The sequence below is a fragment of the Canis aureus genome, chromosome 27 (assembly GCF_053574225.1).
Source record: "Canis aureus isolate CA01 chromosome 27, VMU_Caureus_v.1.0, whole genome shotgun sequence".
In the NCBI taxonomy this organism is placed as follows: domain Eukaryota; kingdom Metazoa; phylum Chordata; class Mammalia; order Carnivora; family Canidae; genus Canis; species Canis aureus.
In genome coordinates this window covers 3,639,605-3,666,878 of record NC_135637.1, presented here as the reverse complement: position 1 = coordinate 3,666,878, position 27,274 = coordinate 3,639,605, and the positions used below count along the sequence as shown (strand labels likewise).

At 48.0% G+C, this 27,274-nt stretch overlaps 2 protein-coding genes across 20 annotated transcripts in view; both read right to left on the bottom strand.

Annotated features, from left to right (window-relative positions):
• GOLGA3 (golgin A3) overlaps positions 1–17,197 on the bottom strand; it is a 42,971-nt gene extending 25,774 nt beyond the window's left edge. The window contains exons 1-6 of one of the 3 annotated variants that reach the window (XM_077875027.1): positions 16,879–17,197; positions 11,455–11,741; positions 8,358–8,636; positions 5,348–5,460; positions 1,720–2,366; positions 1,218–1,329 (exon numbers count right to left, since the gene is read on the bottom strand). In XM_077875027.1, the coding sequence (XP_077731153.1) occupies positions 1,218–1,329; positions 1,720–2,366; positions 5,348–5,460; positions 8,358–8,636; positions 11,455–11,563 (1,260 nt within the window). In that variant the 5' untranslated portion in view covers positions 11,564–11,741; positions 16,879–17,197. Of the gene's footprint in view, positions 1–1,217; positions 1,330–1,719; positions 2,367–5,347; positions 5,461–8,357; positions 8,637–11,454; positions 11,742–12,314; positions 12,432–16,878 lie in introns of those variants that run through there. The other 2 variants (XM_077875029.1, XM_077875028.1) reach the window with 2 other exon arrangements.
• An 8,648-nt stretch (positions 17,198–25,845) lies between these two features.
• Positions 25,846–27,274, bottom strand: part of CHFR (checkpoint with forkhead and ring finger domains) — a 70,967-nt gene continuing 69,538 nt past the window's right edge. For 12 of the 17 annotated variants that reach the window (XR_013366291.1, XM_077875063.1, XM_077875060.1 and 9 more), the window contains 2 exons: positions 26,910–26,991; positions 25,846–25,958 (listed from right to left, as the gene is read on the bottom strand). Coding sequence is in view for 16 of the 17 variants with exons in the window: in XM_077875063.1 (XP_077731189.1) it covers positions 26,949–26,991 (43 nt within the window). In the remaining variant the exon portion in view is untranslated. Of the gene's footprint in view, positions 26,992–27,274 lie in introns of all 17 variants that reach the window. The other 5 variants (XM_077875058.1, XM_077875065.1, XM_077875059.1 and 2 more) reach the window with 3 other exon arrangements.

Below are 27,274 nucleotides of genomic sequence, written 5' to 3'. Positions count from 1 at the left end.
CGATAGAGCAGAGAGTAAGAGGGGAGCTGGGGCCTCAACAAGCCCTAGGCCGCATGGCAGCAGAGAACATCCAAGAGATGACAGGGGAAGGACACCTACCCCTTCTGCCATCAGCACCTCCCTCCTTGGCAAAAACGAGTCTATCGGGAGTGTGGACAGGAATTCCAAAACACAACGATGGGCAGACAGATGCACATCAACACACGTGAGAAGCAAATCAACATTGTGAAGACCAATGTCAAATTCAACAAACAGAAGAGCAAATACCCAAACAAATCGAGTTAACTGAGCATATGAAATGAGATTTTGTGATAAGTATAACTTGGGTTTTTACAGAGAGAACAGAATGGCTCACACCTGTCACAATTCACGCAACTCAAGAGTAAATCAGCTTCCCAGGAGGAAAAGGTAAAGGAAGATAAAAGCAGGCGGAGTTTCCCACATCTTTCATGGGGTTGAATGTGCAGATAAAGCAAAAACGTGTCTGATGAGGTGACATTCTAAAGAGGAATAGTGAGAAAATCATAGACTACCAAAATTCACCTTGAATTCTCAGTAACCACCTCCTCCGTGGACACATTTATGCACAGAGAAGGTCAGCCCGTGTCCCAGGACCACATCATGCAAAAACCACATCAGGCACGAGGGGCAGGCCTGGCCAAGCAAGCTACTGCCACCGTGAGCCGCACTGCTGCGCCCGGTATGTGAGCACCCGCGCTACCACACCATCCTGGGCCTGTACGTGTCCCCTGCTCTCTACACCAAATGGAGAGAGTTGGATTCAACTGAACAGATTTACCTTGATTATCAAGAAGAAAACTGAAAATTAAGGGATGGAAATGGTTTTCAGGGATATGTTAAACAGATACAGCAAAATTCACATCAGGAAAAGCATAAGCCACAGCAAAATGTGTTAAAGGAACAAAGACAACAATTCTCAATTTTACCACTCCAGAAAAGTGAAATTCACCAAAAGGGCTATTAGGCATCTATCAGCAAAGCTAGGACCACAGATACAGGGGGAAACTGAGCCATGCGTGGTCAGACGGGATATGAGTGCACATCTTAGTGAGGCTGACATGACACACAAAGGGAGAGGACACAGACACCATGGCTGCTGCTCCCAGACCTGTGCACAACTAACTGCACACAACCAAGAGGCGCCCACCCCCCTTTTACAGGCACGGCCCGCCGGCCAGCCCAAGAGCCTCTGGTACCTGACTGGCCTCTGCAGATAGTGCCTCCACCTGGCCTTCAAGCCTCATCTTGTCTTTAAGGGCCTGTAGCATGGCATCGTGGGTCTCGGCAGCAGAGCTCTCCAGGGATATGCTGGGGGATGAGGGACAGGGCATGAGGCACCTGACGTCTCGGGATGCACACCACCCCCCCTCCTCGCCTGTCCAGTGTCTCCAGGTCCCTCCCAGCACTGCTCCTCTACCCCACATGGTTTTAAATGAATAAAAGATTTAAATGGAGCCCTAATGCTCTGACAAATCCTTCCAATAAACACCCCCATGCCACTGGAACGCCAGTCCCAGGAAGCACTGGTGAGGTTTTAGAGGCAGGTCTACACAAACACTGGAAAACAGCATATCCCGACAATGGAAATGGGTACTGATCGTCCATTTCTTATGAAGTAGCACTTGTGTGTCAGTGTACAGTTAAAGACCAAGCCCATCATCAGGAGAGGACAGGGGGCAGCTAGCAGACAGCACCTACCTGCTGCATATGCTGTCTGTCCGGCTCCGCGCCTCCCCGTTGACCTCCTGCCCCCGGTCTTGGTGCTCAGCGGCGGCAGCCTGGAGGACATCCGTGATGGAGGGGAACTGGCCCAGGGCACCAGCGGCAATCTCTTGGCCATTGACCACATAGGAGGCTTCTTGAGTGCCCACGGTATTCATCAGAAGCCCACACGTCCCGCGGGCAGAGACACTGCTGTGGGAGGAGCTGTCACTCTCATTCCCATCGGCCTCAGACATGTTGTCGACATTTTCCAGGTGGTCATCGGCCTCAGGACCCAGGCTCAGCTCAGACACCACTGACACCACGCTGCTTCGGTTCTGCTTCAGGGAGACCCTGGCAGAGTCCACAGCTGCAGCGTCTCCACCAGAACTCCCAGCACTGACGTCTTCAGTTTTATAATCAGCCAGAGACCGAATTTTGCTTGATTTGGAACTTTTTTTCCCCTTAGGGTGTGTCAGGAGCCCTAGGCTGCCCACCTTCGGGCCTCGAGGGACACTGGTGCGCAGGAAGGAATATTCCTTTGTCAGAGCCACAGCACTGGCCCGGGGCAGGGCTTCTGGGTTCAGCATGAGTTCGGGGTCAAGTGTGCTGGACAATCTCATTCTAGCTGCAGGCTGACTGGACTGAGAAAGCACAGAAATGACACTGAAAGTGACACACAGCATTCAAACACTGCCACCCAGAATGGCAGAGAAGCTGCCCCATGCCACAGGTCCAAGCTCACGTCTTTCACCACTGTGCCTCGGCAGCGTCCTAATGCTTCTACTAGAGCACGTTCCTCCTCATGACCCTACTCTCACAAGGTTTTCCCAGCAATCCTCCTATATTCACTCTTCTCATCACACTTGAAAACGTTCAAGTAGTTTTATTTCTTTAAGTTGGCTTCACACCCAGCATGGAGCCTGACATGGGGCTCATCAATTTCATGATCCTAAGATCACAATCTGAGCGGAAACCAGGAGTCAGACGCTTAGAGGCGCCCCCTCGTTGTCTTTTCAAAATGACTTTTGGAGAAACAGCCAATCCTATGCTTTTTCCATAAAGCCAGTGCAATCATAACAAGTAAGGGGACAAAGTGGGGAAAGGGAAACCTCTCAAAATGATACTAGATGCGATGGGAAGAATAGATACGTTAAAAATAGCTGGAAAAGGGTCAGGGCGCAGGGCAATGGACAGACTGGCTGGTGCAGAAACCAGCATAGACCATAAAGCCACAGTACTTAGACCCATTGAAAAGTGAAAAGGACAAGACAGGTGGAAGACACAGAATGCGGCCCAGAAATCCGTCAAAGTACAGGTGGGGGGGAACGCCTGGGTGGCTCAGCGGTTGGGCATCAGCCGTCGGCTTGGGGCATGATCCCAGGATCCGGGATCGAGTCCCACATTGGGCTCCTTGTGAGGAGCCTGTTTCTCCCTCTGCCTACATCTCTGCCTCTCTCTGTGTCTCTCATGAATAAATAAATAAAACCTTAAAAAAAATTATTAAAAAAAAAAAGTACAGGTGGGTTTGCAGACACTAGAGGAGCTATACAACTCAGTGCAAGTGCTGATAGAGAAAGCAACATGAGGCAGCCAACTAGCCATCCACAAAGGGGCTCACTCCCACTTCTCACTGGCATTCAGCACATTTCAAATGGGGTAGATTTTAAATATTTAAAAAACACATTTTAAATTACTTTTTAGGGTAGCCCTGGTGGCTCAGCTGTTTAGCGCCGCCTTCGGCCCAGGGCCTGATCCTAGAGACCTGGGATCGAGTCCCACATCGGGCTCCCTGCATGGAGCCTGCTTCTCCCTCTGCCTGTGTCTCTGTCTCTCTCTCTCTCTCTCTCTCATGAATAAACGAATAAAATCTTAAAAAAATAAAATAAATAAAATAAAATAAAATACTTTTTATACTACCTTATACTATTCATACAAGAAGAAAACATTGGTGAACTTACTTAGATTCCTCAAATGGGAGATCCTTTTGAAATATCACGTAAACCTCAAAAGAAGTAACAGTAGAGATAGAAAATTTTGACTACAAATATTTAAAACTGATGTGCAGTGAAAAATATGCCAGAAAAGTAGTTAAAAGATATAATCAAACTGGGAAAAAATATTTGCAATAAATATTAAAAAGGAGTGATTTCCTATATATAGTAACATCTATGTAGCAAAAAGACAGTCATGAGAAAAATGAGCAGACTGACAAAGACACAGAAACATGCGGCGCCTGGGTGGCTCAATCACTGAACATCCAACTCGTGGTTTTGGCTCAGATCATGATCTCAGGGTTGTGAGATTGAGCCCCACGTCAGGCTCCACACTCAGCCCAGAGTCAGCTTGAGATTCTCTCCCTCTGCCCTTCCCCGACTAAAATAAATAAATAAATCTTTAAAAAAAATACACATAAACCACTAACCCATATAAGGTGTGAAGTGCTAGGAGACATTGTTGTTCTCACCTGTCACAGGACAAAAATCCAATTTTGGTTATTTTAATGCTCGCAAGAATGACAGCACCAGCAGTCTCATAAGTGCTAACTGGGATATCAACCAGTCCAGCTTATCCAGAATGCAACAAATACCAAACTAACAAACACATAAAACCTTTACCCAGTAATTTGACATTCAAGGACTTGTCCACAAAAGCACATCAAGGCACAAAACATTTATTGCAGCACTGTTTGCAATTTCAAAAATTTGGAAACATCCAGGGGCACCTGGGTGGCTCAGTGGGTTAAGTATCTGCCTTTGGCTCAGGCTGGTGCTAGGATTGAGCCCCACATCAGGCTCCCTGCTCAATGGGGAGTCTGCTTCTCCAATCTCTCTCTCTCTCAAAGAAATAAATAAAATCTTTTTTAAAAAAAGTTTAATTTTAATTTTTAATCCCTTTATTTTTTTGAAGATTTTATTTATTTATTCATGAGACACGCAGAGAAAGAGGCAGAGACACAGGCAGAGGGAGAAGTAGCCTCCTTGTGAGGAGCCTGATGCAAGACTTGATCCCAGGATAACGGGATCACAACCTGAGCCAAAGGCAGGCGCTCAACCACTGAGCCACCCAGGTGCCCCTTGAATCTCTTTAATTTGAAATTCTCAAGTCACAGAAAAGTTGAACAAAGTATGAAATGAACATTGAAACCCATTTGCCTAAAGTCACTTGGTATGATTAAAAAGATTGCTTTTATTAGCACGTCAACAAAAGTTTCAAACCTAAATAAAACTGATTCTAGCAGATTGGATGGATGTACTCATTAAATCCACATAACATGGTACATATTCTAACATTGTAGACCACCAGTCAGCACACACTACACCACTCATAAAATAAACAGCTAAAACCTAGAACTGACTGCTTACCTAGGTAGGGAGAAAAATTATACCCAAGAATTATACCCAAATACTTGCAATCTCTGCCTTTCAAATGGTAGATCCAGGAATCAAATGTAATAAACACAAGGGAAGGCAGCCCCTATGGGGCAGGAGCCACAATCCTGCTTCAGAAGAGCAGGAACTGCAGAGAAATGATCTTCCCAGAGAAGCAAAGAGAGAGAAACCAAAAATTACTGCTTTCCACACACGAAGTTCCCCATTAACTTGTGCAAGACAGGGAGACTCACTCTTTCCTGCTGGCGCTTCACTCTGTACTGTTTGAGCTGTTCTTCCAGCCGTTTCCGAGCCTGAAGTCGGACCAGCTCCTCCTTCTCCAGGGGCAGGGAAGCCTCTATTGAACCTGTGGTGAGGAAATGACCATTTAAAAACTTATAAAGTGCCAGGGCACAGAGGACAGATCAGAACAGCATTGGCTGTTTTGTATTCAGTTGCCAATTAAATTTGAGCTTCAAACAATGTCTCGCCTTTTCATTTGAAAGAGCTATTTCAAAAAAAAAAAAAAAAAAAAAAGAAAGAGCTATTTCCTGATAGAGACAACTGTGAGCCTACCAGCCTGCCAGGAGAAGATCCACTGGCAAAGTACAGGGTCTGTGCTCATGCTACCAGCATGCCCTCCCTACCGGCATTCAGCTGGTAAACTGGACACGAGTCACCTGTGACTTGTAGCAACCAAAGAGGTGAGAATCTAGTCAGTGCCACCGCCGAGCGTTCAGAGGCTCCAGGACCCTCAGCTTCCACTTAGCTCCCTGTGTGCGCAAGACATTGCATAGGAGCATGTGGAAAGTAGTGTCCATGGAACTGTGCCCAGGGACCACAAGCATGTGGTCAGGAGACACCAAATCTGCTCTCTTCACACAGTTACATCTGTGGATACAATCTGACCCATAGTTCATCTAAATTTCAAAGCAAAATCAAAGGTAAGCAAACAAGAAGTACTCAGACGTTACTAAGGAAAAAACTGTTCACAGTGACCCATTCAGGACTCACCTCAAAGTGAAGGCCGAGCAGGAGCTGGTTACCTCAGTTTCCTGACAGAGGCGACTCCAGTCCAGGGACCATGCTCAAGGACAGGAGGGGAAATGACAACTTTTTGGCCAAAGCAGAATTTCAAATATCTTACAACCCCAATCTTCTATTTTTGAGTAATAAAAAGGCTGAACAGTGAGCAAAAGGTACGACAGCCACAGGATTCTCAAACACACAGCAGCCGTGCACCTGAGTTTGGCCGAGGGCACAGGCAGGGTCAGCTCTCTGCTGATGAGAGCAGGGAAATGTCATAGTGTAACCACTTTACAGACAGCACCATCTTTCAATGTGGATTCTGAGAAGATAAGCAGCTGTTGTTTTAAATAATCCCTGAAACCTGAGGGGCGCCTGGGTGGCTCCATTAAGCATCCAACTCTTGGTTTTGGCTCAGGTCACAATCTCAGGGTCGTGAGGTTAAGCCAGTAGAGAGCCTGCTAAGATTCTCATGCTCCCTCTGTTCCTCCCCCTCACTTGCAAGCACACACTCCTGCCAAAATAAATAAAAATCTTAAAAAAATAATAACTTTAACACCTGAGCAACTGCCAAGAACTTCACTAGGAAGTCACCAAGTCATTACCAATGTGTGTAGTGATCACTGAAAAGGCCTGGTTCTTTTCACAAGGCTAAGGGGTCCACATGGCAAACACCTAGGGGTACATGTCCCAAGTCAGCAGGCTCAGGGCTGGGTGAATGCTTACCAAGGGGGGTCAGCAGCAGGGGTTAGGACTCACAGATCCCTATAGTCAAGAATCCAGACTTTTACATGACAGCTCTGGACTTCAATGTTGATAGCTAAGGTTTATTATTTTTTTTAAAGTAAGCTCTACACCCAATGTGAGGCTCTAACTCACAACCCCGAGATCAAGAGTCACATGCTCCACCAATGAGCCAGCCAGGCGCCCCTAAATTTACAGAAATCTTAAAACACAATGCAGCCCTAGTAAAATAATGCCTGTAAAGAAAGGGGCAAGCAATCCAAAAGAAAAATGGGCCAAACAAACCAACAGACAATTCACAGAAAAGAATGCCTAAATGGCCAACAGGTAGAAGATGCCCAAATTATCAGAGAAGTGCAAGCTCCAAACTAAAGTACCAAAGCAGCATCATGGCACAGCCAGTAGGCTGGTGAAACTGGAAACAGCACCTATGGGCCAGAGAGAGCCTGTGCCTTCTCAGGGTCATTAGTGGCATGGAGAGAGGGCTATACATGTCATTGCTTCTGAGAAATAGCCCACAGAAATTCCAGCACCCACAATGTGGACACCTGTGCCAAGGCACTCTCTGCAGCATTAGTCATACATGGACGAAGAGATGCAGGAACCCCCCACCGCCCCCCTTCCTGGCCACGATAGGGGCTCCTGACCAGCCTGGAAAGAATGAATCTGGAGCTTTATCAGACAGCATGGGGCAATCTCCACATGATAACACTAAACAGGAAATATAGAATGTGATAATATAATCCTTTTTTTAAAATACAATGACCGAAGCCTGGCCATCTGCAGAGGCCTGGAAAGGATCATGTGAGAATGTGGCTTACTTGGAGGGGAGGGGAATGAGAGTCATGTGTGGTACGATCCCATTACATAAGATCACATAGGTCTGTGTATGACAAATGTGCTAGAGACAGGCCTATAAGTTTCCAGGGCTCAAGGCTGCCAGTTTGTGACCCGTTCACCTCTGGGTCCCCACACTGATTAAAATAACTCAGAAAAGAAAGTCGTTAAGGTTTAACTCCCCACTGACTGCTTGCTCACCGTCCAGGATAAAAAAAAAGACATTTCGCACAGTCCTTTAAACCCAGACCTAGGGATGCCTGGGGGGCTCAGTCAGTGACAGGTCTGCCTTTGGCTTAGATCATGATCCTGGGATCGAGGCCCATGTCAGGCTCCCTGCAAAGCAGGCTCCCTCTCCCTCTGTGTGCTCTCACCTCACTCCAAATAAATAAAAATAAAATCTTTTAAAAAAATAATAAATAAATAAGCCCAGATCTTGAGTACCATCCCAGGATCAACCATGAAGAAGTGTTATGTTCTCTCTAAAAGGGAGCCACTTACTAAATGCACAACCCACCACAGTGATAAAACAGTGAAGACAGAGGGACGGGCAGCAAGCCGGTCAGGGCACATGCCTCTGATGGTGGTGAGCAACAAGGAACATGGGAGGAGGGGCGAGGGGGAGTGGGGAAGAGCCCGGTGGGAACAGATGCTTACACAGTTGCGTTTCTTGCATAGGAAGACTGAGTCTGAGAGACTGCAAAGCTTCTTTTCTAACACTGCCCTCAGCACTAGTCCCCTGAGACTTCCTTAGGTTGTCATGGAAACCAGCCACACCTGGAGAGGCATCAGGACCCACTGGGCTTGTGGGGGTCCCAAGAGATGACGAAGGATCTGGGATTGGCAGCATCGGCCCATTCTGACAGGTGTTGACCTTGCTGGGAACATCCAGGTCTCCATCTCTGTCTGAAGCTCTGTGCACCTCGATACCAGCACCTGAAAAGACAGCATGCTAGGGGCATCATGGTTTTAACAACTACATCAAGTTCTTCAGACACGCAGCTAAAACAGGACAGAAGGGACTTGGGGTACGTGAGCATGTGCTATCTCCATGTCCTAAGAGATCCTTCACTCTGGGAGGAGAGCAGGCCTCACTCTCCTCAAGTCAGTGGGAATCACACAAGTGGCGTGGCTGCTTATCTGTGGAATCATGGTCGTGGGATTTAAGTAGAAATGTTTTCTTCTCATTTAAAGGAGAGCAATGCGAAATCCTATGAAAGTCTGTTTTCAAAAAATAGCAAAAGAAATAATTGCTACAAACACAGCTAACAGCGTTCCTAACAGGAGCTGGAAACTGCTAACCAGAGCCATAGCCTCACACTGACATGGGGCAGTTCCAAAGTTGTTTCAAAGCATAAGTTTATTCTCCAAAATAAGAAATCTAAGGCAAAAAGGTACATTAGCTGATCCAAACAATTACACCAAAGCTGAGCACAGAGTCTGTGCTTCTGTCTGATGAACACTTGCTAGATAAAAACCCAAGTTTAACCAGTGATGACTATATACCCACATATCCAGCTCAGTTTCACCCACTAACATCATTATACACAGATTTGTCATACGCTAACAAAACCTACTTCAAAAACAAACAAAAAACAAAACCTATTACCTTGTCAAAAGAAAAAAAAGACTTCTTATAATTAAATGATTTTTACCTTCCCTGCCCCCTCACCCCAGTGGGGGAGCCAGTTGGCAGTCAAGAACCAAGATGGTGCCAGAGGGAGGAAGGGAAGGCCCAGGAATCTCTGGGTGTGGTTCCAGAAGTTCCCAAGTACAGAAAGGCCTTAGCCTCCCACAGGGATCCCATCACTGGGATCCCTTGCCGTACCCAAGAGGCACCCAGGAAATTGCCTTTTGCCAAGCAAATTTAAATGGGTTTCTGACACTCAAAATGTGAGTTCCAACCAATACAGCAACTCACTGTCACGCTTCCCTGGGAGGAAAAAGAGAATACAAACGGGGCACCACAGACTCAAAGCTGGACTCGGCCCTGACCCAACCATCTGCTCCTCTGCAAACATCCCTTCGGCTCCATGTTGGGTGAGGAGGAAAGGGAGTCTGCATTTCAGATACAAGGTAACTGGGTCAATACCACTTTCTGATGGACTTAGAGATCTGAGAGAGTTTCTACATCTTCCCATTAACATAACAAAATAATTTTTTGTACATTATTTTGCCCATTTAAAAAATGTGAAAGAGGGATCCCTAGGTGGCTCAGCGGTTTAGCACCTGCCTTTGGCCCAGGGCGCGATCCTGGAGTCCCGGGATTGATCCCACGTCAGGCTCCTGGCATGGAGCCTGCTTCTCCTTCTGCCTGTATCTCTGCCTCTCTCTCTCTCTCTATCATAAATAAATAAATAAATCTTTAAAAAATAAAAAAATAGGGATCCCTGGGTGGCGCAGCGGTTTAGCGCTGCCTTTGGCCCAGGGCGCGATCCTGGAGACCCGGGATCGAATCCCACATCGGGCTCCCGGTGCATGGAGCCTGCTTCTCCCTCTGCCTATGTCTCTGCCTCTCTCTCTCTCTCTCTCTCTCAATGTGTGACTATCATAAATAAATAAATAAATAATAAATAAATAAATAAATAAATAAATAAATAAATAAAGTGAAAGAAGGCCCCCAAAACATTAAGACTATTGTTCCTGGGACACCTGGGTGGCTCAGCGGTTGAGCGTCTGCCTTTGGCCCAGGGACGCCTGGATGGCCCAGTGGTTGAGCGTGATCCTAGAGACCTGGGATCGAGTCCCACATCGGGTTCCCTGCATGGAGCCTGCTTCTCCCTCTGCCTATGTCTCTGCCTCTCTCTCTCCGTGTCTCTCATGAATAAATAAATAAAATCTTTAAAAAAAAAAAAAAAAAAAGACTATTGTTCCCAAACACAAGCCAAATTGTGGATAAACAAGTAACAAAGATGACAATGATAAAATATGGCTCCTACCACTTCCCAGAGCATCTGAGTACTTGTGTTTTATGCACCATTTCTTTCAGTCTCACAACTACCCTAAGGCGTGTGCATCATTAATCTTCCATTACACAAGAAGTAAAATGGGATCAAACAAGAACTCTGCTTCATCGTCTTAGTGACATTTAAGAGCTGAATCCTGCTGCTGAATCCCTGGTTTTGGGCACTTGCTTTTACCAACCTGCCTGGCACTGAAGGAGCAGTAATCAACCAAACCATTTTAGGTGCCTGAATATCACTTGCAAGAACAGAATGCAATTTCTGCTACAAACCAGTACGTATATACTCTATGACTTTCAAACACACTATGACTTTCTGACCATCCCAAAATAGCAAGGGGTATAAGAACCGAGTGAATTCACCCCATAGTTCTAATGCACGAATAAGCCATCAGCTAACATGGAAATGTGGTCCAATAATCCCTAGATCACTAGTGGATCGTTTCTGGATAGTTAGTGAAGTTAGTGAAACTTGGGCAACCAACCAACAAAAAAGGTAGGATGTTAGGCAGGGAAGAACGCAGTCAGTGAAGACTCACAGAAGCCTTAAAGGAGAGAAACATCGATGCTGCATCCTCCTGGAGCAGCACATGGGACAGCTCCTATTCTGTTTAACATGCACAGTACTTGATTTAAAGTTGATGTTTAAATCATCTGATTAGTAAAAACACATTCTAAACATAAAGTTCACTATGGTCTTAAACACCACAGTCTTGTTCCAAAGTGCAAGATGATCCACATCCTCCTATTTAAAGACAAAATATCAGCAGTGCAGAGTAACCAGTGACTTACACTGAGCTTTGTCCCATTGGTTAGGTGGCACCAGTGAGTTTGGGGGCTTGGGGAGGGCCTCCGGGTGAGCTGGGGTGCCACTGCTGGATCCAGCTGGCATTCTGTCCATGGTCAGAACGGCACAGGCTGAGCTGAGACTTGAGGGTCACAAGTAAGATGCTGGCAGGTTTGGTTTCGGCCATCAGCAGCAACCAAGAGCTTCTGGGAAGGGCCGTACTAGGCTTTCCATTCGGGGGAAATCTAGTCTCATAAGTGGCTTGAAATCAAACCAAGTAATATCATGGTACCTGATGGGGGGGGGGGAAACAAAGTATTATGAAGTTTCATTTGTCAGATCTGAGTAATTCCAAGACTAACATCTGGCTCCCAATTCACTGCTACATAATAAACATATATGTATTCATTCAACAGATAACCCTTGAGTACCTACAATATCCCAGGTTTTTTTTTTTTTTTTAAATATCCCAGGTTTTGAGGATAAAATGCTGAACTAGCCACACCAGGACCCATTCCCGAAGGTGCTTAATGTCTATACTGGTGCTGGCTCAGGGCCACCCTGCAAGGCCAGAGCACAGGGAGCCTCCTAGCAGAGGCAGGGTTCAGGAAGCTGTGGAACTGAGTTTCTTGTTAAGATTGAAGCAATTTGAGTGAAATAACCACATGTGGCCAGTGACTTCTATACTGGACACTCAGGCCTAAGCACTCACAGGGCCACAAGAGCCAGCTCCCCTCCCAGGAGGCCTGACCTGATGGTGGAAGATGCAAGTACATGGAACATGGAAACTCTACACCATATAGGAAGAAGCATTGGGCGGCGGAGGTGGGGGCGGGGGGGTTGTTACACATGGAAATGTAGCCACCTGGGAATCAGGGTCCAGAGAAGGCATCTCACAGCAGGTGACCAGTCTCGTCTTTTTGCTTTTAGCCCATCCTGCTAGGCTAAGTTGTTGTTGTTGTTGTTGTTGTTGTTTTAAGATTTTTTTTTCAAAGATTTTATTTATTTATTCATGAGAGACACACAGAGAGAGAGAGAGGCAGAGACACAGGCAGAGGGAGAAGCAGGTTCCCCACAGGGAGCCTGATGCGGGACTCATCCCCAGACCTGGGATCACTCCTTGAGCCAAAGGCAGACAGACACTCAACCTAGGCGTCCCATTGCTAGGCTAGGAAGCAGAACTTTGCCCAAAATCTGGCAATTGGTTGCCATTTTGGAAGTGCAACAAGCATGTTCATAATCTGTTCCTCATCACCAGGTAAAGTGTGAGCCACCATTCCTTCTGTAGAGATGACAGCATCTACATCCCTTAAAGTAAGTTTCACGTTATCCTATATACTGTTCTGTGTTTCATGAGTCAGGACAAAAATTTACATAACTTCTTTCTCCAGCTTACAAATCCTATATAGACATCGCAGGTAAGAGCCTAAGCAGTGGCCCACAAGAGAAGAGGCTGATGATGATGCTGACTCCACAACAGGAGGATGTGGGTGTGCCTCTTTATCTACAAGTCTCTCTTGCCATACTCCATGAACAGGCACCCACTGGTGACTGACATAACCTGGTCTACCCATGCATCAAGTGACTAGTGATGGCAGTCTGCCCTGTGTAAACCCAGGAGTGTCTAGCTTGCAGCTCTAATAATCCACACGTTCCACTCTGCTGCCTAGTACCTTACAGGCCAAAGATGCAATGGTTCAGTAGTGGTGCTAATACAACTACGAAAAGGTTGCATGTACCATCAGAGGTAAAACCAGCCCTATGGGTTATACTAGAAAGAACCATGGATAGCATGTGTGACAATAGTGGTAATTACAATCCCACCAGCTAACTGAAAAGCACTGGGTGCCAGCGTGGCTTATGCTGTCTCACTTATGTAAATATTTGAAGACTGAAACAATACCTGGATCACAGAAATGAAGGGAGTTACCGAGGCTGGCTAGAACATGATCCTGTCTGCAATGAGGTTGGGGAGGGGTAGGGAGAGACAAACAGGCTCTTGGGAGGTTCCCTATCTGTCCCCAAACATCCCATGGAGCCCTCCAAAAATCACCATTTCACAGGGTCCCAGCTCCACAGAAAACCCCTTGGCTACTATAGATGGCTGATCCTATAGAGAAGATGCCCACAAAGCAAGACAAGGCACATCAGCAAAAGGACAGCCAGGCTGTCCCCTTCTTGGCAAGCTTGCCACTTCAAGAACATGTGGCAACAAATAGAGTGGAACACGGAATCAACTGTCACTGCACAGGGCACACTGTATGTGCTGGTCATCCTGATATGTTCCTTAACAAGAGAAAATGTGGGCAGCCCAAGTGGCTCAGCGGTTTAGCACCACCTTCGGCCCAGGGAGTGATCCTGGAGACCCAGGATGGAGTCCCGCATCGGGCTCCCTGCATGGAGCCTGCTTCTCCCTCTGCCTGTGTCTCTGCCCCTCTCTCTCTCTCTCTCTCTCTCTGCATGTCTCTCATGAATAAGTAAATAAATAAGTCTTAAAAAAGAAAAAAAAAGAGAGAAAATGTGCACATTTTGCTTTCAAATGTCTTGTGGAGGCAAGGGTGAAGATGTGTAGATCACCTTTCCCCGTAATGCCTGAAAGGGTAACAAAATGGCAAATGAGCATTTTTCAGGCAGAGGTTGGTCCCTCTGCCATGGATGCCTCTTCCCCCTTGACCACCAGGCAAATTCCCAAGGATTCGTCCATGTCCACCATTCAGCACTGCTCTCAAGTCTCTCCTGGCCCTCTGGTAGAGTGCCTACCTAGCTCACTTGCTTCTGCCATCGAGCTAACCCCTCTGTGCACACCATACTGCGAATGTGTGTGCGCCCATCTCCTCCAACATGCTGTAAGAAGCCAGAAGCAGAAACCACCGCTCCAAGTCTGCCCTGCTCCTCAAACATCCCCTACTCTGAGCGATGTTCAACTCAGACTACTAACTTCAAGCTTTGGCTCTGCCAAGTTCCACCCCTTAGTAATCAAGCTAATGGTTCAACAACAAAACAGTGTTTGCCTCCTGAACATCAAAACTGCCTTTTCAAATACAGGAAAACTAACTATTCCTACCAAAAAAAAACTTGGAAGCTATGGTTCCACTGAGAGACAAAGAAAGCCCCTGGGAGTTATAAACCTGCAGAGCAGTAACAGCCACATCCCAAACGAGCAGTGTCACCTGGGTAAGAAGGAAGAGCAGGGCAGCCAGACAGACTTCACTCCCATCCTAGAGACAGGACACACCAACCAGATGCGGGAAGGCAGAGGGACCAACTTCTGCTCAGGAGAACTGGCCACCAAGGCAAGCAGTGACCACAACACTGCACCCTGACGCTGTCCAGGAAAGAGAAACTGTGGCTGACACGCTCCACCTCCACCAAACAGGCCACCTGAGCCCGACACTGTCACATACTCCACTCATTTAGTTCCCTTTATTTGAATTTCTTGATACTCAAGAAACCTGACTCCCAAGAGGTCCTACTGGCTTCAGAGTTGGATGCAGCAGCCCTCCACAACATGAGACCCTGGCACTCAGAGATGAGTCCTGTTCATGGGCAGCTCCTCCTGAAGCCGGACACAACAGACAGAACTCCCTGGCTACCCAGAGCAGCCTCTGCTGAGGTGGCATTTCCCTGAAGGCAAGAAGCTGCCATTCTCTATGCTCAGTCTCAGGTAAATTTTACTTAGCATCATGTCTCAGTTGTCAGGGTCTCATTCCCTCACTGCAGACAAAACAGGGCAAGAAGGGTCAGACAGCGGGGAGAGCAGCACAAGGAAGCTGTTATTAGTAATGTGCATTCCAGTTCGAGATTTAAAAACAAATTAAAGTATCAGTGTGATCACAGTACTATTTTGGACCACCTGCATTCTGCTGTGCTCCTGGAGGGAAAAGACAGAATGACGCCACCACGTATAAAGTGTTCCAAACTCAGAATTCATGCCATCTGACATGGAGGGACCTCACAGCCAGAACACGGTCTTGGGCATGTGTGTGTGACTTCTGGCTTCCCCCTAGAGCAGATCGTATGAGTTCCAGATACGTATCATGGCTCCAGGCACTGCGCCTTGCATAAGTTTCCACTGGCAATGACAAATAGCATGGCCAGAGAGAAAACAGGATTTCCTTAAGAAAATAACATCTAATTGAGGCCATACCAGTGACCACAGGTAAACAGCGACAGTGTGCAAAGGCTCTGTACAGCAGTGTTCTGTAAAGGGTGGGCTCCAGGGCCAGTCCTGACTCCTGCACCCTCAGCTATGAGGTCTGGGCAGATTTCTTAACCCCTTGTAGCTGACTTCCTCATCACCAAGATGAGAAAGAATAAAAATCATGCCAAGATTAAGTGGATTAGCACAGCACAGGTCTGTCCTATGTCCTCAATAGATGGTCACTGTTATTATGAGTGTTGTTTTCCCTTCGACCGCTGCTTGTCAACTTTGACAACTGAAGCCACCTCAAGACATTCTCACTTAGGAAAGGGTGCTGCTCAAGGCAACTGGCCAAAACGAAATGAAATAACAACAAACCAAAAAGGCTACTTTTGAATTTCAGTAATGTAGGATGAGTTTTATTTTCTTTTCTTGGCATTCAAGGTATGTTCACTGAAAGCTCTCGCTCCAGTAAAAGGCTGGCAATGTTAAGGGAACTTAAAAAAAATTTTTAAATGCATGAGTCACCTGTAAATGGCAGACTACGTCACAGCGGTTTTCAATCACTCGGACACTAAAACTCAAGCCTCTTACAATGAACTAGGAAGCTGCCTACCATCTGGCTCCTCCCTACGCTGCATCTTAGTCGACACCCCACCATTATCCTGCCTTTGTATAATGCTCCTGACAAACTTCTCTCCGAAGTCCAGCCAAGTTCCTCGCCCTCGAGGTCACCGCACTGCCGCTCAACCGGCCTGAGACACTCTTGCCCCAGGGTAGCCCTGCCGGCAGGAGGGCTCAGGGGGGCAGGCCCCGCACCAGGAGGCCCTGACCCCGCCCCGCGGCCCGCTGCACGAGGCCAGGCCGTGCACCTGCTCTGCCCGGGGCCATGCGCACCCCCAGCCACGGGGCCTCCCGACGCCGGGTCACGGTCGTCACCGCGACAGGACTTCTGCGACAGGACACAGCCTCCCGCCGCGCATCCCGCCGGGTTCCGCGCACACAGCGCTCCGGGACGGCTCGCCCGGCGGCTCTTCGGGCTGCCAGCCCCGCCAACAACGCCGCACGCCGGTTCCAGGCCCCGCGTCAACCAACAGCGAGCGGCCGGAGCGACACGGGGCGGAGCCGCTCCGGGGGGAGCCTGGGCTGGCCCTCCGCGCCCGCCGGGACCAGGCGCCCGGCCTCAGCCTCCACTGCGCCGCGGCTCTCCGCCCCCCGGCCCCGCCCCGGCGGCCCCGTGCCCTCCCAGGCCGGAGCACCCGCCTGGGCACCTGCCCGCGACCCTCACCCGGGTGCCGCGGAAGCTTCGGCGGCCGCGCTGCTCCAGCGGAGACGTGGCCGCGCGAGGGGCGGGGCGCGGGGAGGTGACGAGCTAGAACCGTCGGGAAACAACCCGTGCGCGCTGCCTCCGTTCCGGAAGACAGACGTCCTCTCCCGCCTGCAGACAGCGCCCTCAGGCCGGGCAGCCCCGACCGAGGCGTGGAATCCGAGAGCCCACCCACAACTGACGCGACACAGATTTCCGAAAGTATGCGGGTATCTGCGGGTGGAAGCGCAACTTCTGGACTCGCAGGATCTACTCTGGCAGGAAGCTAGAGGAGCAAACTTCCGGCGGAAGTGGCGTGGCCAGGGCGCGGAGCTCCGCCCCGTCCCGCCCACCTGTCAGGCTGTGGGCGTGGTCGCGTCGGCCCGGCCCGGCCCGGCCCGGCCCCGTTGGGGGCGTGGCCAGGCGGTGCCTGCGGAAGGCGGGGGCCGGGGGCCGGGGGCCGGGGGCCCGGGGCCGGGGGCCGGGGGCCGGGGGCGTGCGGCTGGGGTCACGCGGCTGGTCTCTGCGGACCCCCAGCCCCGCGCCCCGCACCCCACCTCCGGGCCTCTTCTCATTCATGTTTCAGGTGCCAAAGCAAGAGTGACTCCCCCTGTGGGGCCACAGCAATGTCCTACCTTTTCAAGCAACAAAACGTCGTTGGCCTGGGGCCTGAGGGGCAGTGAAGGCCTGTTCTTTGTTGTCTTTATGGATATCAACTTTTTCAGCGCCATTTAATGAAAAACTGACCTCTCTCCACTCACTTGCTTTTGCACACTTGTCCACAGTTGGATGCCCCTGGGGGTGTTTCTGGGTCCTCTGTGGCCTGTCACTTGGTCTACACCGTGCTGTCTATACCGCTGCCCACACCCCTCTGTCTACACTGCTCTGTATACACCGCTCTGCCTACACTACAGCCTCCCACATGGCAGTGGTGCAGCAAGCCCTGTCACTGGGTACGCTGTTTCTCTCACTTTGCTCGTTTTCAGGATTTTTCCAGGTATTTATGGAACCATGCATATAAATTTTAGAATAAACTTGTCTGTGTCTATAAAAATCCTGAGCTTTTGATAGAATTGCATTGAAATCAGAGATCAATTTGGGGAGAATTGACATCTTTACTATGTTAAGACTTTCAGTCAGTGAACATGGTGTGTCTCTCCATTTATTTAGGGCTTCTCTGACTTCTTGAAACATTTTGTAATTTTGATCATACAGATCCTGTACATGTTGTTAAGTTTATACTGAAGTATTTAATTTTCTTTGCAGTAATTGTAAATGGTTTTGTGGGGATGCCTGGGTGGCTCAGTGGTTGAGCGTCTGCCTTTGGCCCAGGGCATGGTCCTGGAGTCCCGGGATCAAGTTCCACATCGGACTCCCTGCATGGAGCCTGCTTCTCCCTCTGTCTGTGTCTCTGCTTCTCTGTGTCTCTCATGAATAAATAATAAAATCTTAAAAAAAAAAAAAGTAAATGGTATTGTGTGTGTGTATGTGTGTGTGTGTTTTAAGATTTTATTTGAGAGAAAGAGACAGAGATAGCAAGAGAACTGGAGCAGGGAGGAGAAGGAGAAGCAGGGACACCTCCCACCCCTAACCCAGGATCCTGACCTGAGCTGAAGGCAAATGCTCAATCCACTGCCACCCAGGTATCCTGGTATTGTGTTTTAAAGTATGGTTTCCACACTTAGTTGTTAGTATATAGAAATGTGATTAGGGTTCCCTGGTGGCGCAGCGGTTTGGCGCCTGCCTTTGGCCCCGGGGCATGATCCTGGAGACCCGGGATCGAATCCCACGTCGGGCTCCCGGTGCATGGAGCCTGCTGCTCCCTCTGCCTGTGTCTCTGCCTCTCTGTCTCTGTCTCTGTGACTATCATAAATAAATAAAAATTAAAAAAAAAAAAAAGAAATGTGATTAAATGCTGTGTGTTGACCTTGTATCCTGAGAACTTGCTGAACTCACCTATTTTAGGTTTTTCCTTATAAATTTCTCAAAATCTTCTACATAGACCATCGTGGTATCTGTAAATGGAATTTTTTTTTAAGATTTTATTTATTCATGAGAGACAGACGCAGAGAGAAAGGCAGAGACACAGGCAGAGGGAGAAGCAGGCTCCATGCAGGGAGCCCGACACAGGACTCAACCCCCGGTCTCCAAGATCACACCCTGGGCCAAAGACAGCGCTAAACTGCTGGGCCACCAGGGCTGCCCTGCAAATGGAAATTTTAACTCAAAATGATGATGGGCATAAGTGCAGAAATGTGCAAAACTATGAAACTTTTACAGGAAAAATCTCAGGCCTGAGAGGGCTTGGTGAAGTGTTTTTGAACATGATTCTACAAAAGAACAAAATTAATACATTGGACTTCACCAAAATTAAAAGCATTTGTTTTGAGAAAGATTCCACTAAAATGATGAAAAGACAAGCTACACATAGAAAATATTTGCAAACCATATATTACATAAAGGACTGGTACCTATGATATATTATGAACTCCCAAAAGTTAAAAAGAAAAAAATGCAGTTAGAAGATAGGCCAATATAAGAAGAGGCAATTAACTGAAAAGAATGTTCAGACAGCAAACAAGCTTGTGAAAATGTTCAACATCACTAGCCGTTATAAAAAAGAAAATTGGGATCCCTGGGTGGCGCAGCGGTTTGGCGCCTGCCTTTGGCCCAGGGCGCGATCCTGGAGACCCAGGATCGAATCCCACATCAGGCTCCCGGTGCATGGAGCCTGCTTCTCCCTCTGCCTGTGTCTCTGCCTCCCTCTCTCTCTCTCTCTCTCTCTCTCTCTCTCTCTCTGTGACTATCATAAATAAATAAAAAAAATTAAAAAAAAATAATAATATCTTCTCGGGATCCCTGGGTGGCGCAGCGGTTTAGCGCCTGCCTTTGGCCCAGGGCGCGATCCTGGAGACCCGGGATCGAATGCCACGTCAGGCTCCCGGTGCATGGAGCCTGCTTCTCCCTCTGCCTATGTCTCTGCCTCCCTCTCTCTCTCTCTCTCTCTCTCTCTCTCTCTGTGACTATCATAAATAAATAAAAAAAATTAAAAAAAAAATAATAATATCTTCTCGGGATCCCTGGGTGGCGCAGCGGTTTAGCGCCTGCCTTTGGCCCAGGGCGCGATCCTGGAGACCCGGGATCGAATGCCACGTCAGGCTCCCGGTGCATGGAGCCTGCTTCTCCCTCTGCCTATGTCTCTGCCTCTCTCTCTCTCTCTCTCTGTGACTATCATAAATAAATAAAAAAAAAAAAAAAAAAAGAAAATTAAGACCACCTCAAGATCTTACTGCACACATCTATCAGAGTAGCTAAAATAATTAGTACCAATAGCAAATGCTGGCAATTATGTGGATAAACTAGATTTTTCATACATAACTGTGGGGCTATCAAATGGTATAGCCATTGATAATGTAGTTTGGCAATTTCTTTAAATTAAACATATATTTGATTGTATGACCCAGCAACAGCACTCCTGGATATTTATCTCAGAGAAATGAAACTTAGATCCACACGAAAACCTGGGCACTGTTGTTTACCATACTTTTTTTTGTAATAGCTCAAAACTGGAAACAACCAAAATCAGACCAAGCTCGCAATGCACAAATGGTTAAACTGTGGAGCATCCACATCACTGGACTCTCTTCAGCAATAACAAAGGGTATTAAAAAAAAAAAAAAAAAACAAAGGGTATTGTAACAACTTAGACAATCTCCAAGGCATTATGCTGAGGGAAAATATCTCAAAGGAACTATACTGTATTACATGCTTTCATTTACATAATATTTGTGAAACAATATGATGACAGAGATGGAAAACAGATTAGTGGTTGCTAAGGAATGCTGGGTGTGGGGTGGCTCAAGCAGAGCAGGAGACAGGTCTCTGCGACAGGTCTCTGCATCCTGAGCTTTGGACACTAGCGTGTTTCCTGGTTTTGAGCTTATACTACAGCTGTGCAAGGTGCAACCTGTGTGGGAAGCTGGAGAAACAAATTACGGTAAAAATGTGACAGACAACACTAAATGAAACACATATGAGCCTATATATCAATGACATATCCATGCAGGGAAAAAATGCTAATTAAGTAAAAATGTTGTTATTAAAGGTCTTATAAAAAAAATAAAGGTCTTATTTACATACAATATAGCTTACCCATTCTATGTGTACAATTCAATTTTTTAGGTAAATTTACAGTTTATATTTACTACATTTTAGTAAATAAAGCTGGATTTAGTAAATAAAGCTGGATTTACTGCATTGCAGTTAGAAAACATTTCCATAACCCCCAAAGGATCCCTCTTGTTCGTATGCATGCAGTCCCCGCAACACCCCTTCCCCTGACAACCACTAACTACTGTCCCTCTCCATGGATCAGACTACTCTGAATGTTTCATAAAAAGAATCACACAGGGGATCCCTGGGTGGCTCAGCGATTTGGTGCCTGCCTTTGGTCCAGAGCACGATCCTGGAGTCCCAGGATTGAGTCCCAAGTCAGGCTCGTGGCATGGAGCCTGCTTCTCCCTCTGCCTGTGTCCCTGCCTCTCTCTCTCTCTCTCTCTCTATCATGAATAAATAAATAAAATCTTTAAAAAAAAAGAATCACACAATACATATTTTGTGACTGCCTTCTCTCTTACTCAGCATTAGGTTTTGAGAGCCACTCATTTTTAGCATGTATCAGAACTTTGTTCCTGTCTACAAATGAATAATATTGCACTGTCTGGATACACCATGTTCTGTTATCCGTGCAACTGTTGGTGGACACGCTGCAGTGCCTTGAAGTGCTGGTCAATGCTCTAAGTATAGGGTTAGCTGGGGAGCAGGAGATGGCACTCCTGCTCCAGTCCAGCTTCATGTGGGAAAGATCAGCCTTTCAGGGCATAATTCATGTGAAGGAAACTGTGTCAGTAGGAGGGCCTGACACTTATATCAGGCTATCATGCATTCATTCAATCACTATTAATTGTAGCCTACCATCTCCAAGTCTTAGACCCTGTACACAATTCCTGCTGGTGCATACAACCTACCAGAGAACCAGACAGCAAACAGATACAAAAGACAGGAAGTGAGGAGTTCAGAAAAAGGCAGCATAAAGAAACAGACATGCTGCTATATTAGATAGAGTGTTCAGGGAGGCCCTCAGATGAGTTTGAATAGACATGAGAATAAAGCAGGGACATGTGCAGGTCACTGTGGGAACAGTGTCTTAGATGAGGGAACAGCAAGGAGAGCCACATGTTTAAAGATTTTCTTTTTTTAAGATTTTATTTATTTATTCATGAGACACACACAGAGAGACAGAGAGAGAGGCAGAGACACAGACAGAGGGAGAAGCAGGCTCCACGCAGGGAGCCTGATGCAGGATCTGATCCTGGGACTCCCTGGGCTGAAGGCAGGTGCCAAACCTCTGAGCCACCTAGGGATCCCCTGTTTAAAGAGTTCTTTGAGGAAGTCATAGTTGAGCTAAACTTGCATAACAAAAAGGCAGGCATGTAAGGGTCTGGGCACTAGGTTTACTAGGAAAGGAATCAGCACATTCAGAGAGGGTCTGCAATGAGGGGCCAAGCTGCACAGGGTCTGCCAGATGGATAGGAAACCACTGATGAGTTTCAAGCTCATCATTTTCAGGAGACAAAAAATATTTTTAAAAATGAGCTCGCACATGAGGCTTAACAGGGAGGCAGTAAGGGGCAGTTTTTCCCCTGTGCGTCAGGGAAGACCCCATCAGTGACGCCTACACCAAGTCTGCATTCATCCTCACACTCAACACCAGCCAACAGCTCCACCATCACCAGATGTTTGCCCAAGTCAGATGTTTGGTCCAAGTGTAGAACAGTGAACAAGGCAGGAAGATTCCCGCTCTGGATCTTTGAAGGGGGAGACAAACAGCAATAAGCACGTTTACTCTCCAACAATAACAGCCAGGAAGAAAACCAAACAGGCAAATGCTAGAATGACTGCTTGGACGGTGGCAGGAGGTGGAGGGTCCAGGGAGGCCCATCTGGGGAGCCGTGTCACAGGAAGATGTGACCTCCTGGTGCTCTGCAGGGTCCAGGGGTGGGAGGGGCCCTGCAGGTGGCCTGGACTGAAGGGGTGATTTTCCAGGAAGGGGCAGGGCCACTGTCCTGATATTCTTTGCTATGCAACAAGCCACCCCAAAACGTGGTGGCTTCAAACTATATAGGTTTTCACAGTTTCATTGTTCAGGTGCAGTCATGTGCTGAAAAAGTGTTGTAACAAACTTCTTGGGATGCCTGGGTGGCTCAGTGGTTGAGCATCTGCTTTTGGCTCAGGGCGTGATCCAGAGTGCCAGGATCGAGTCCCACATTAGGCTCCCTGCGTGGAGTCTGCTTCTACCTCTGCCTGTCTCTCTGCCTCTGTCTCTCATGAATAAATTAAATCTTAAAAAAAAATTTCTTTCCAGGATAAACAAAAACAAAACCAGATGACCCTGATTTGTGGCATTTGCCAGTTTCCGTGGTATGAATCCTCCTTGAGCAGGGTCAACCTACCAATTTGCAGTCCACAAACAGGTGAGTGGACAGGGGTGTGCACCATCCTGGAGAACTGACACGCAGACTTATCAATGCAAATACCCATGGGAGCACATGTGATGGTTGGATGGAGTGAATTCATTAGAAAGGGATGAGTCCTGAGTGCTTATGACCTTTGTTTTTAACATGACTTATGAATTCCAAATGTTTATGATTTTTATTTTATTATTTTTTATTTTTTTTATTTATTTATGATAGTCACACACAGAGAGAGAGAGAGGGAGGCAGAGACACAGGCAGAGGGAGGAGCAGGCTCCATGCACCGGGAGCCCGACGTGGGACTTGATCCCGGGTCTCCAGGATCGCGCCCTGGGCCAAAGACAGGCGCTAAGCCGCTGCGCCACCCAGGGATCCCTGTTTATGATTTTTAAATGGCTATCTTTAAGTTACTGGGTCACAACATTCCTCAGCCCAGGACAGTGGTCTCCTGGGAGCTGGCAAGACAGCTCTTCTGTGGGTCACCAGGGCTCAGCTGGCCAATCTTTAGAACCGAGTCTCTCTCTCAGAATCCTCTGAAAAGCCATGACAGCAGCTGAAAGCAGAAAGGATTGCACATGGCCTGCTCTGCTGCATTCACTTTTGCCAATGTCCCAAGAGATAGGATGGTGTCAGAGAGGGCTGACTAGGAGCACTCCCATGTGCATCAAGGTCCTTGGGATTAATTCTGCAGGGAGCTGTGAATCTCAAAAGTGTGTCTGGGCTCCTCCGTGTCCCCACCCCACCCCACACACGCTGGCAAGCCCAAGGGGAGTAACTGAGACCTGGCATTACCTCTGGGCCACTGCCAGCAGTTCCCATTAGAGTCAGGCCTCACTCAGCAGGCTGAGGTCTGACAGGCTGTCTGACCTTTCTGGGCTCAAGCCCCAGAGCTACTGCCCCGCAGCTGGTCTGCTTTCCTGGTGAGTCCTACTGACAACCCCTGACACTTATCTTCCCCTGGCCTGAGGCTGCCCCACCTGCCTGTGGAGTGCTGACGGCCCAGGAGGCTGTGGTCTGGCCTATTAGTGATTAAGTAGGTCAGTAATGGGTTTCCATTTGAACCAGTGGGGAAATTCACTTGCTTTTGGGCATTCAGTTTCCTGCATCCAGCCACACGTGAAGCCAGGTCTACACTGGACTTTAACTGCACTCAGTCTGCCACTCATTTTTTCTCTCAGCCTGAGGTTGGCTTCCTGATGCTGGTATTCACCAGACATCCTGATTCAGAGCTGGGCTCCTCTGGGCCTTCTCTCTGCAGGCGGCAGGATGACTCTCAACTTCTCTCACGGTTTGCTTGCTTCCCTGGGGCAGAATCCACTAACACTGCTCTGCTCTCACATGTGAGCCTGCGCTGACATGAGCTGCTGGATTCTGGCTGTGCCCAGGAAGGCCTCCACAGCATCAATGGCTTCCCTCATTGCTCAGACCTGCGGGCCAGGAAGGACTAGTGTGCAGCCCCTTCGATGGTGCACCGCAGATGGGGGCGTGGGTAGGGAGGGCTGGCCCCTCTTCTCATGGGGACACAAGCCTGGGGATGGGCTGAGTGAGGCTGTGGAAGGAGGGGACAGGGAACAAGCAGCAGAGAGCCAGTGGGGCCTGCTCCAGGCTTGGCCCAAGCACCTGTAGACCAGCACAGTCTTGAGGTGGCCACTCACACCCAGGCAGCCTGTGCCACCTAGACACCCCCCAGCCCCCACAGGGATCCAGCCCAAATGTGGGCTGGCTACTAGGTGGGGTGGGAGGGTGTTGCCGAATAGGAACTGATAAAAACATGAGTGCACATCCACCCAGGTCTGTGAAATAGCCCAGAGAACAGCTGCCCTGGCCCCAAGGCTCCATCTCTGAGCGAGAGCAGATAAGCTCTGTTCTGACCCGAGCACTTATTAGGAAAAGGGAGGTCCAGGGGTTGGCCCACAGAGTTGGCCCTGCCCTATGTAACCCGCTGTCTAAAGGGACCTGTGTCCTATCGTTCACAGAGGGAGCCAGTGCAGCCCAAGTGAAGTCACACGTTCTGTTTAAACCCATGCTTAAAGAGCTGGCATATCCCCCAGGAGCCACACTTTTGTTTTTACTCTTTCAAAAGAGAAGGGAGTGATGATGTGAAGCGCAGGCCTCACTCCTGCACAGGCTAAGCCCAGGGCAGAGACATGAAGCCACAGCTTCCATATGCGACTGAAAGGCTGTTACTTTGGGCTGGTGGACCCACAAGATGCTGTGCCTTCCCCTCTTCCCTAGGTGCTTAGACCTAGGCCTCAAGCCCATGTACCATGTGCCTACAAGTCCTATTCAGCCCACATGGCTCATTAGACAGACTCTCAGTGGCATTCAATCAGTAACCAGTGAGGCCTGTAGCCTGTGCACCGTGACAGCAACAAGCACATTGCAGCTGACACACAGACAAATGTGTGGGAAGAGAAACAGACACGGCTTGTTTATTAGAATGCAGGGAGGAGGAGGCCTCTTCCATAAACACGGTGCTGCTTCTCAGAGTCTGTATCAAGAGCAAGACAACAGTTGAAAATCCTATTCCTGAGAAGAAGCAAAAAGTTACAATTTTGCAAACAAAAATAATAGATGATTTCAACAAAAGATAATAAACAGTTTTCTTTTTAACAAAGAACAAAACTTCAAGTATTATTCCAGATGACATGGCAAACCCAACGCAGGACAGGACTAGTGGAGGCAAAGGTCCCTCGCACTTCTGTGGAAGGAGCTGCTCCTGAGGCTGGGGCATTAGCAGGGAGGAAGTAAGGGTGGTGGGGCATGGGGGCGGCTCAGTGAGGCCTGCAGCTATGCCCACAGAATAAGAAGTAGGCACCAAAGCTTCGCTCCCTGGCAGGTGCTCCCCATCCTCTGCCCTCCTGGGACAAGGCCACGCACTTAATGCTGGGTGTCTAGGGTTAGCGGTTCTGGACATCATTTTTTCTTTTTTAATAAACGGAAACATGTTTATTCTTTCAAATACTCTACTATCCCAATTTTAGTCAATTTGTAAATTATAAATTATATTACTTTGTGCTACAGTTTGTGATAAATCTTACTAAAAGATAAGCACCAAACTATTACAAAAAAGCCTAAGATGCTGTGGCTTTCCCCACAGCAGGACGCTCGGGTACACCCTGCAGGCTGTAAACTTTTGCTCCCTTTCCCTTAAACAACAGACTTTCCTTTTTTCTCCCACAGAAGATTTCTTGGAGAGAGATGTCTATGTTAAGCATAGTTTTGGGAGGGGACAGCAGACAGCGGTTCCTCTGCTTCAAGTGCTCCAGGCATCCCCGAGCACGTCCTCCTCAGAGGAGGGGTGCGTCGTGCTGCCCAGGGCTCCCAGGCTGCTGGGGTGGGGCTGGGAGGTCTCACTGAGAAGGTCTTGCCCCACAAGAGCCACCTGCCGGACGCAGAGGCCCCCAGAACGCCCTGGGGGTGGTAAAATGCCCGTAGAATGTTTGTATCCAGTATTTTCTGAAACATGCTGTCATTAACCTCCAATATCCCCAAGCCACCTTCGTGCCTCCTAGATGCTTAGTTCTTGAACCTTGTCTGTTCACAGATATGATTGAATTTCCTGTAGGGAGAAAAGGGTGAAATTACACAAGAAGTATTCAAGTAAGTCGGTCCTGTAGTCACAAGCTGCAAGAACCTGATGAGAGGCTGACTGTGCACAAGGGGCAGCATGCAGTAGCATATTTTTAGTATCATCAAAGAAATCACCCCCAAGGCAGGCTTCTTTTTCCTTTTTAAATTTTAAAAGTCAGATATTTTAGATAATTTTCTCAGAAGAGATTCAGAGCCTCCAAACCTCCTCAGGGCCACCCTGCAGGACTGACACATCGGCCTGCTGGCTACAG